Source organism: Phalangium opilio, unplaced genomic scaffold, assembly GCF_054372755.1.
Source record: "Phalangium opilio isolate 3A_F unplaced genomic scaffold, DU_Popi_V2 ptg000081l_1, whole genome shotgun sequence".
NCBI classification, from domain to species: Eukaryota; Metazoa; Arthropoda; class Arachnida; order Opiliones; family Phalangiidae; genus Phalangium; species Phalangium opilio.
Window position 1 is genome coordinate 2,150,144 of NW_028324188.1, and position 10,118 is coordinate 2,160,261.

General features: G+C 40.8%; 3 protein-coding genes across 3 annotated transcripts; all 3 read right to left on the minus strand.

The window, feature by feature from the left end:
- Window positions 1-7: 7 nt before the first annotated feature.
- LOC149653943 (short-chain dehydrogenase/reductase family 16C member 6-like) lies at window positions 8-1,500 on the minus strand. Its single transcript, XM_089846922.1, has 3 exons — window positions 1,334-1,500; window positions 797-1,110; window positions 8-736 (listed from the first exon to the last, which is right to left on the minus strand). The coding sequence occupies exons 1-3, from the start codon at window positions 1,446-1,448 to the stop codon at window positions 251-253; spliced, it is 915 nt and encodes a 304-aa protein (XP_089703048.1). The 5' UTR covers window positions 1,449-1,500; the 3' UTR covers window positions 8-250.
- A 762-nt stretch (window positions 1,501-2,262) lies between these two features.
- Window positions 2,263-6,250, minus strand: LOC149653944 (epidermal retinol dehydrogenase 2-like). Its single transcript, XM_089846921.1, has 2 exons — window positions 2,820-6,250; window positions 2,263-2,750 (listed from the first exon to the last, which is right to left on the minus strand). The coding sequence occupies exons 1-2, from the start codon at window positions 3,322-3,324 to the stop codon at window positions 2,266-2,268; spliced, it is 990 nt and encodes a 329-aa protein (XP_089703047.1). The 5' UTR covers window positions 3,325-6,250; the 3' UTR covers window positions 2,263-2,265.
- A 1,091-nt stretch (window positions 6,251-7,341) lies between these two features.
- LOC149653945 (epidermal retinol dehydrogenase 2-like) lies at window positions 7,342-9,423 on the minus strand. Its single transcript, XM_089846923.1, has 2 exons — window positions 8,687-9,423; window positions 7,342-8,504 (listed from the first exon to the last, which is right to left on the minus strand). Exons 1-2 carry the CDS (start codon window positions 9,143-9,145, stop codon window positions 7,929-7,931), a joined length of 1,035 nt encoding a protein of 344 aa, XP_089703049.1. The 5' UTR covers window positions 9,146-9,423; the 3' UTR covers window positions 7,342-7,928.
- Window positions 9,424-10,118: the final 695 nt, after the last annotated feature.

Below are 10,118 nucleotides of genomic sequence, written 5' to 3' on the forward strand. Positions count from 1 at the left end.
TAAAATCTGGATTTAAACGTAAATCATTTTATATCTAAATCTTAATTTGTACTGGGTTTACAATTTATTTAAAATTCATCAAACAAGTGAAAAATCACTAGGTATCAAAGTGCGCGTGCGTATATGAAAGACTTTGAAAGACAATTAAGGAACAGTCCGGGGTACTCTAACGCTTTTCAAAACAGTTTGGCCCTACCCTTAGAATAGCGCGAGTGATTGGCCCCTCGGAGTTCCAGTCCATTCTTTATCATTACGTCGTTTTTCTAAAGGAGACTTTGGTTAAAATTCCGTCACCACCGATGACTCTCATGGCGGGTAGAATGGCTTTGCGACTGACGAAGGGTCTGAGGAACAACAAGGGGTACATGTATCGAGGGACGTAAACCACTTCGCGCTCCAAAAGGAGTCCGTTGACGATACTTTGGGCGGCAAACTCGGGCTTCAACATAGGGACCAGTCCATTATCCTCGTAATTCAGTAAACCAGTCTTGATGGGCGCCATCACCACGGTCGTCATTCGAATGCCGTCGTATCCTTCCGCTAACAATTCCAGATGCAGGGACTCGGTCAGTCCCATGACCCCGGCTTTGCTGGCCGTGTATTCCACCATATTGGGGATGCCCAGTAAAGAGGCGATGGATCCGACGTGCACCAAGTGACCGTGGTTTGTCTCTTTCATGCGTGGCAGGAAGGCCTTGACCGTCCAGAAATGCGACAACAAGTTGACTCGAATCACCTACCAAAGATTAGGCGCTATTGTAATTGGAACCAAACAAAATCAAATTTTTTAAATTACATTTTCAATTTTGTCATCGGGCATGTCGTTTATTTTTCCTCCGACACCAATTCCGGCGTTGTTAATCAAGATGGAAACGGTTCCCATATCCCTTTCGACGTCTTTGGCCAACTGGTAGACGGCAGAACGGTCCGAGACGTCGCAGACGTAGCATTTGGCGACGTTACCGTGCTTGCGGTGGATTTCTTTCAACGTTTCTTGATTTCCCGCCGAGTTGACGTCCACCAGGACCAAACGACATCCTAAATCGGCCAACTTCGAGGCTACCAGACGACCAATTCCACTTCCGGCACCGGTGATCAGTACCAATTCATCTGGACAATGTTTACGAGAAATGTATCGAGTATTCCCATCTAAGCGACATATATTGGGGCTAGAAGACGGCAACTGGACCCCGCTTACCTAACCCAACGTAACCAAACCAAAGCTAGCCTTAACTAAGTTTGCCGTCTTATGATCTCATCCCCAGATGAAGTTCCTCCTCTCCGTGATTGGATGCCCCTTGTAATATGAAGAGTTTGTGGAAGAGTAAAATACCTTTAATGCTTTTCTTGGTTAAAAATCGCTCGGGTGTGCAACTAATAATCATGACTTTCATAACTTCGTATAGAAATTGCACCACGTTTAAAAGGATGACCCAAATTTTATCCATGTTTCGCGCTGAAGATGCAAGTACGCTCGCTCAAACGATAAACAATAATGCCTCTATACTAAGTCCACTACCACCACGCTGAACTCGCAACTACACGTTATAGTTACACTATACAAGTACCGCGCTAATTAGAACGGTACAGCGCCCTGATTGTTCAAGAGTCACGGTGACAAACTGAGGAATTTTCTACAAATTTCACAAATATAACCCCGCGATTAATCGAACTGAAATAAAAACCAGTTGGCCTTGATTGTATAAAATTAAAAACGACGAGCTATTAATGTTACCAAATTAAAATTCAAATATCGTACCGAGATAGACTTATTTTACGCGAACCTCGAAACACCCTTCAGCTATGAGTAGCGTTACTCGATTCCCTTCTCACAAAAGGCAAGCTAAAACCATCGCTTGACTCGAAATAAAAAGGCCTATTTTATATGGAGACAGAACGTGATCACGAGCTTTGACAATGCGTGGCAGCTTCCCGCCTTTGACTGCATCGCAATCTAAAGGCGGATAACGTCAGCTGTCACTACTAAATCAGAAGGATCTCACGCGCGCGAATTAATTTAAAGGGATGATATTAAGCGGTTAATGATCAATGAAGTGACCTAAAATGATACGAAAGAAATGGATAGTTCACATTCACTTTTTAAAGATTTATAAATTAGACGAAGGTCATTTTTTTTAAAGTATAATTATCTACAATCATTAAAGTTAATTATATTCAAATAAACGAGCTGAAAAGTTGCCTTAAGTAAATAATAGGCTCAAATTTTATCAACGATCGGTAGAAATTATTTTCTGGCAAAAATATTTAATCTGTATTTGGCGTCGAGTCAATGTTAAGCCTTTTCTTGGAGGTCGCGCTATTTGGTCTTTTGTTAATATTGGCGCTTTGACCGTTGATCAGTCTTTGAAAAGCCAAAATGGCTCGCGACGCCACGAAGATCTTGAACATCAACAAGATACTCAACATCTCGGGAACGTAATGCACCATGACTTCCCTCTTAATGGCGCCCACTACTTCGTCGGCCATATTGGTGTCGTCCATCCTGGACATGAACCCGTTGTACAACTTCTTCAGAACCGAGTTGTTGGTGGAATAAGGGAAGACCAGGGTGGTGACAATGTTCTTGTACTTCTCCACGGCCAACTCCAATCGCAACGATTCGATCAGTCCAACGACAGCGTGTTTGGACGCCGTGTAGTCCGCCAAATTGGACGCCCCCAGTAAACCGGACATTCCCGGGACGGAAACGAGGTGACCGGCACCGCGTGACATCATGTCCGGCAAGAAGGCTATTCGACAGACGGACATGGCCATTAGTAGTTAAGCCTAACGTTAAACCTAACAATCTTAAATAGTACCTTTGATAACCCAAACTTGTGACAGGGCGTTGGTATCGAATGACTTTAAAATTCTTTCATCTTCCAATTCCAGGAACTTTTGTCCATTGACGACATCTGTGCAATTAACCAGCAAGGTGACTGTCCCGACATCCCGTTTGACCTTGGCGGCAGTCTCGTAAACGGCGCATCGGTCACTAACGTCCACTTCGTAACTGATGACCCTCACTTGGTCATCGTGGTCACCATGATGAGAGGAGGAGGCGACCAATTCCTCGGCCAATTTCCGAGTTTTCTTCAGCGCCTGTCGGTCCTCGTCCCACAAAACGACTCGGGCTCCTTCCCGAACTAATCCCAGGGCCAATTGACGTCCCAATCCTCGTCCACTTCCGGTCACCAAGGCGATTTCTCGAGATAAATCCTTGCTAGGACGTAAACGATACGGGACAAAGTAATAGAAGAAACTGACCAACAGTTCCAATAACATTTTGCATAGTTTCTTAACAACGCGGTATGCTAGCGCCATGATTTCACTTTTGATCTTTCGTTCTTAGGGACAGAGTACTGGTACTGGTGTATTAATATATTAAATGGAAGCGATAATCGCGTCTCGATTACTCATAGCGTGTGTTTTCCGCACGACGACGCCAATCTGAAAAGTCCAACTCGACGACAAAGCAAATTCAGGCGAACTTTTTCCCCTTAAAACTTATTTTAATAAAAGAATAAAACTGATACGACCTAAATAGACCACGCTGTACTTCCTTAGCACATTGTGATTTAAGAAAATGTTTGTTTCCTCATAGGTCGCGACGTAAAGTTGGCTTATTATATTCCTGCCTTAGCACATTGGATGGCACGAAAGAAAATTGTTTATTTCTTTTAATTGTTGATTACGCTTCGTAATTAACATTTGTTGATTTCTTTCGTTAAAATAGCTTCAATGTTTCGTTTCCCGGATTATAAGATGTACTTCTTTTCCTTTACAAGGCGCTAACTAAGAATGAAACGTATATTTATCTATTCTAGATACAAAAAAACACTTTGAGGAAACTTTTCGCTTAAATTTTGCTTGGGCCGAAGCCGCGTTATGTGTTTAGAACGGACAGCGATCCACTCTCCCTCTTTCAAACTCAAAACGAATTTGTTATTTTTCACCAAAACTTTCCTCAAAGTTGCCTCTCTTAAAGGGAAAATGAACTTTTGCTCTTTCTAGAGAAAAAAAACCACCCGTTTTGAGGCTACCTTTGTTGATGACTAACAAACATAAGTTCATAAGTGATACGTTCCATCCATAAGTTTGTCACTGCAGTAACTTAGAAACTGGAGTTTGTCATGAAGTGACTAGTGAGGTAGGTCATAGATTCAGGGTAAAGCGACACGCCTGCTGTCAAAGGGGGCTTAGTAATACAGACTAAATAGGAGCTAGATGGAAGTCCAGCAAAATTAACCACCGAGTGTATAGGACTTCACAATTGAATCGCTTCCGTCGTTCTCCCTCGAACTGGGTTTCAGTCTCTGACATTACGAAGCATAGGTAGTGTCATACTTATGGAAGGAACATATCACTTATAAACTTATGCTTTCGAGAATATAGGACCAACAAAAAATAAAAGTAATTCCCAAAACATCTATAGGTAACCTTCCCTTTACGCTAGAAGAAGGGAAGTTGCGTAATTTATTTTTTAATTCTTTGTTTAGTCATTTTTCCCGTTAAAGAGGTTGAGTTCGACGTCAGATCAGTTCAACTCCAATTTATAGTGTTGGATTTAAACTCTCTAACGTGAATGAAACGGGAAGGCTAATTGGTACACCTCGACCTTATACACATTTTTAATTTTGTAAAAAGTGCAATCAGGTGTTGAAAACAAAAGTGCACTAATGGCAAGCCACGCTATTTTTCACTCGTTAACAGTAGGCGGGTGCCGTTACTATACTGATTGGGGTTGTTTTAGAAAGAGAACGGAGATAACCCGAGGATATTATTTTGAAAAAAAAATAAGAGAATTAAGCGACCTCATTCTTATCGGAAATCGAGGATTTACTTACAGTTACAACCTTTTTGAAATTGCACGTACTCGAGTCGAGTTACGGCGTTTTTGAAATGAACCTAATTCTTCAAATTTGTTTTAATTAAAAAACTACCGCCATCTATAAAAACACCGTCATACTGATAAAAGTTAATTTAAATTATAATATAATAATTTACTCAATAAATTCTAACGAGTAATCAAAATTTTAATTAATTTAAAAGTATTTAAATTTTGATTAAGTGATTCAATTTGAATTAAACAGGAATCTCTGGGGCTTCACCGATGACGTCACGAATGTCGGCTTCTCATTGTAAAATATCCAGGTTAAACTAGGCTCATTTTTAATTACAATTAAAATTTTATTATAGAAGTCGTTTAAATATAATTTTAACGGCACTCCTGTAGATAAGGAAGATAGTTAAAAAATGTCTTTGTCCCGAGGGTGATATTAATCCAATCTCCGTTGTAAAAGACAGCGGAGTGAGCACTCCCTCGGGCCAATTTCCTTTTAACTCCCAAACGCGTTGATGTTTCAGGGTTATTTCAATTCTATCTTTATAAATAAAAGCAGCCAATTTAAATCGACGTGCGCAAATTCAGAATTGGAAAAATTGAAAAAAATAAAAAAAAAAATTAACCGAGTCACGCGGATTTCCACGTGCTTTGCTTTTTTTAACGCGTGTTTTTCCACCTGCTTTTTCACGACAATTTTTTTGAAAATAAAAATTTAACGAAATATTGAAGCTAATTAAAAATTATTGGATTATTTATTCCTAATTATTTAAATTAATTTCTAGCGTTTAGTTTAAAAAGGGATGTAACTTTGTGGTTTTAAAACTACAATAATTTGTCTTCTAAATTCATTGCCTAGTCTTTCTATCATAGGTAATTAGTTTAATGAAATTGGCGAGTATATTCATTATTCGCGAAAGACTGGAATTAATTCAAAGTGGGGTTTCACTTCCTATTTTTCTCCAAAGTAAAAGAGATTGAATTATCTTAAAAATTTTAAAATCAAAACAAGAATTTAAATTTTTCGGTCACTAGATTCTAAAACTGGTTTATAATAATTTCACCGTAATCGGACCCAACTACCCCTACCTTCGACCGCGTTACTTACGACCTATGGGAAACTGAACACCGTCGCTCCGCTTGAATCACTATGGCTATAGTGTCCCCCATACGTACTCTGCACCTAAAAACGCGTCGCCTAGAACAAAAATTTTGAGAAAAACAAAGGTAAAATTCCGACAACGACACGGAAAAAGTTTGGGAATACTTTTATTAGAAACGGAAATCCACTTTTAAGGCGCAAATTAAGGAACTTATTTTCTACGGCGATCCACTAAAGTGGAACGAGGAGTGTTGATCCTCAATTTGACTAATTATGAGGACCACCATTGTCGTAACCCCAAGTATTTGGTAATCTTGGAAAGGGGAGATACAGGGCTATGACATACTCAAGGCACTTCCCAGAATCTATTATATGACCAGAGTTATGAGCATGCAAAGTTACATGCAAATAAGCCCATGTTAATGCTATGGAACGAATGCTCAGGGGCATTTTGCTTAATTTCTCGGCCCCTGTTTGACGCAGCCCCATGTTATTGGTATGGTTGGATGGGGGACAAATTGGACTATAACATACTAAAAGGACATCCCCGTATCTCTTGTAGAACCAGAGTTGTGGGCCTCCAAAGTTTATTGTTAAAAATCAAAAGTAACCCAATAACAGTAAGTGAGACAAAAAATGAGTTGAAGAAGATATTGAGTTAGCCTCAAGTTTAAAGTATCCTTGTATGGGGAGCAAAGAGGACTATAACATATCCAAAGGAGATCCCCGTAGCTCTAGTAGAACGAGAGTTATGAGCCTCCAAAGTTCAGGGTTAAAAATCATAAGTAACATAATAACAATAAGTGAGACGATACCATAAGTTGACGAACATATTGCTTAATTTCTCGGCCCCTGTTTGTCGTAGCCCTAAGTATTTAGTATGGTTGGAAGGGGGACAAATTGGACTATAACATACTCAAAGGACATCCCCGTATCACTAGTAGAACCAGAGTTACGAGCCTCTAAAGTTGGGTGTGACGCTAATCCTGTGGCATGTTTTTGAACATTTTGCTTAATTACTCGGCCCCTGTTTGTCGTAGCCCTAAGTATTTAGTATGGTTGGATGGGGGACAAAATGGACTATAACATATTCAAATGACATCGCCGTATCTCTAGTAGAACCAGAGTTACGATCCTCCAAAGTAAATAATTAGTTTTTACTAAGTATTCTACATCCTTAAAACAGTTATTAACGCATTTGACGGTTGCAATAAATATCAATCTAACATTATATAGCCCAAAAAGAATTGGTGTCCTTGAAGAAACGATTGGCCCCCTCCAGTCTCGTCTTTATCCCCAGTTAGATAATTATTACGGCATCCACTAAAAACCGAAATTATCTCAAAGAATAAATTGGCCCTAAAAAAATTACCTTGACACACAAATCAAAGCAACGTTAACTTTTGTCAAATAGTTTATTATCAAAATGTTCTGGCGATATAAAGCTGAAAACCTTATTACGACACGATTCTATGTTCTGACGAGAGTTACAAATTTTTATCTCTAGAAATTTCAGGTGAAAATCTTCCTTAAGGCAATTTGGGGCAATTTTACTTCATATTGCCAATTATCAAATTCAAAGTTCATTAAAAAATAGGTCCGCCAATATTTGAAAGCGGACCAAATCTCAAACGCTTATCACAATTTCAATTATTCCTTTAAATTTTCAAATTTAAAAATAACAAAAAACATATTTCAAAAAGTAATAAAACTAGACAAAAGTATGAGGAAAATTATAGCCATTGAGAGGCTTGGGCTGGCGGAACTACTAAGGCGCTCAACGACTATAAATTGTAATGACCAGTATTGGCTTAATAATCTCAAATTAACAAAATTAACCCGTTTACTAATTAGTTACATTAAAAAAATATTTGAAGAGTTTGTTCAAAAAAACGCGTATCACAAATACGAATTACTATTCGTACCTCCAATGAATATTGAAAAGAAACAACAAACGCGTAGGAAAGTTGGTGGGTGGAGTATTCAAGATACGATGAGGCGTTGTTTCACCTCCGGGTTGTTGGGAGTCGTTAGGACCCCGTTAGCATCCCGCGTACTTGACTGCTCGGAGGCTTTGACATTAACGCGACCAGTGAATTTGTCCATGAAGAATTTGCCCCCGATGGCGTCGTACAGGGAGTACTGAGCGTTGACTGGTAGACACATCTTCATGATGAAGAGAGACAACATGGCCCAAGGCACCAAGACAAAGGCCTGATTGGTCAGAACTCCGTTGACGACGCAATCGGCGACGTAACTCGGTTCCAGGAGGGGCAAGATGGCCGTACTGACGCCGTTGAAGAGACCCGTATTGGTAAAGTAAGGACAGACGCAGGTACTCTGAATTCCGTGGTACCCGGAGTTGCGAAGTTCCAATCTCAAAGCTTCTTCGAAACCGACAATGGCGAATTTGGAACTGCAGTAGTCCGTCAAGTGTGTCGAGCCGGTCAGACCGGCCATGGACGAGACGAAAACCAAGTGTCCGTGGTCGCGTTCGATCATATCGGGTAGGAAGGCTTTGCATGTCCAGCACGAAGCCATCGTATTCACTTGGTAAACCTTACCAAGAGGGAAATAAGTACTCTTAACAACTTTCGAGGGAACCTTTCACCAAATCTAAATAACTCAGGCAGACATGCGGTGTTTACAAGCAAAACGCGTTTCTCAGGGGGTGGCGACCACCAAAGCGGTGAATTTCCAAGCAATTAACATGCAGACAAAATGAACCTTGAAAAACCAACCTTTTCAATCTTTTCATCTTCGAGATCCAAGAATTTCTTGCCGTTGACGATTCCGGCGTTGTTAATGAGTATATCGACGATGCCCACTTCGTCCTTGACCTTCTTGGCTTGGGCGTAGACGTTTTTTCGGTCACTGACGTCGCAGACGTACTTGCGAATACTACCACCACTTCCGTTTTGACGCGCAAGTTTGAGAGTCTCGTTCATGCCGGCTTCGTTAACGTCCCAAATGACGACGACGGCACCCAACTTGGCGAAACGAATGGCCAGCAATTGACCAATACCGCTGCCCCCTCCCGTAATCAGGACGATTTGACCGCTAACGTTCTTCGAGTAGAGTCTCTTGGGTACGAAGGCCATGACGACGCTCTCCAACCAACGGTATAGCGTGACGAAAAGATTGACCACCAAGTTAATCCAAATACTGGCCGCGGCTTCTCCATTCTCTTTTTCACCCATTTTCGCAATCTTCCTGAGAAATTTCGCAAGTACGACTTCCTTTACCTAATCAAATACTCCTAGCTCGCTACGATTTGGCTCCTTCGCATTTAATTTCGTACTTTTCGCGTTTGAAAAACTGGACACACTGGCGAGTTGGTTTAAAACGAATCGAGTCAATCCGCCGCAGTCTTACGAACAACCTAGTTACCAGAGCGGAAAGTAAAACTCCAGGAACGGAGAGACACAGGAACCGCCGGAGACGCACTTCCCGAAGCTACGATTTTGCAACTACTAGTAAGGTTTGTCGGACTGTGTCTCTTTCCCTCTCTGGGCAGGAAAATACTTTCGCTTGGCTGAGGGGGTGGACGAGGGGGGGGGGAAGAGAGATACAGAGCGAGAGAGAGAGCTAGGAAAACCCTGAACCTTGACGAGTAAAAATCACAAATGGGGGGGAAGGGAATAATAGTTTCGTTGAGAAAGTTTTGCATTTTTGTAAGCCAAGCGTTGGCGAGGGAATTTTTGAAAGCGCGCGAGGAATGAATAAAACTGTCCGCCTAAGGTACTTAAAACTACAAAATGATGTCCTAGCGAGAGAATAGATTCCAATTTTACCATGAATACGCAACAAGTACACTATTGACTGAAAAAAAGCCACTTTGCAACAGATACGGGCATACGTTCATAAGATATGTCCCATCCATAAGTTTGTCACTGGGTGTCAAACTGGAGCTTCTATAGGTAGTGTCATACTTATGGTAGGAACATATCTTATGAAGTTATGATACAGGCTATACTAGAAAAGATAAATTTAACACTCATGATCGTGTATGAGAAGATTGTAGATGCATTCTGTTTGGGTTAGGGGGAGGGGTCAAACCAAGGAGGATCTCTGGAACTTTCGGTTTCCGAGGGGAAAACACACGTGGTACTCGAAATTCAATCCCACCACGCATACCGTGAATATTTTTCACTGATTTTTTTGGGGTTGCGT

What these genes read in the sequence shown, in the direction of transcription:
- LOC149653943 (XM_089846922.1), bottom strand. Translation starts at nt 1,448, where the DNA reads ATGGATAAAATTTGGGTCATCCTTTTAAACGTGGTGCAATTTCTATAC. An exon ending in AACCAAGAAAAGCATTAAAG is followed by an intron (nt 1,111 to 1,333) that starts GTATTTTACTCT and finishes AACATTGTCCAG; the next exon opens with ATGAATTGGTACTGATCACC. An exon ending in CCGATGACAAAATTGAAAAT is followed by an intron (nt 737 to 796) that starts GTAATTTAAAAA and finishes AATCTTTGGTAG; the next exon opens with GTGATTCGAGTCAACTTGTT.
- LOC149653944 (XM_089846921.1), bottom strand. Translation starts at nt 3,324, where the DNA reads ATGGCGCTAGCATACCGCGTTGTTAAGAAACTATGCAAAATGTTATTG. An exon ending in ACAAGTTTGGGTTATCAAAG is followed by an intron (nt 2,751 to 2,819) that starts GTACTATTTAAG and finishes TCTGTCGAATAG; the next exon opens with CCTTCTTGCCGGACATGATG.
- LOC149653945 (XM_089846923.1), bottom strand. Translation starts at nt 9,145, where the DNA reads ATGGGTGAAAAAGAGAATGGAGAAGCCGCGGCCAGTATTTGGATTAAC. An exon ending in AAGATGAAAAGATTGAAAAG is followed by an intron (nt 8,505 to 8,686) that starts GTTGGTTTTTCA and finishes CCTCTTGGTAAG; the next exon opens with GTTTACCAAGTGAATACGAT.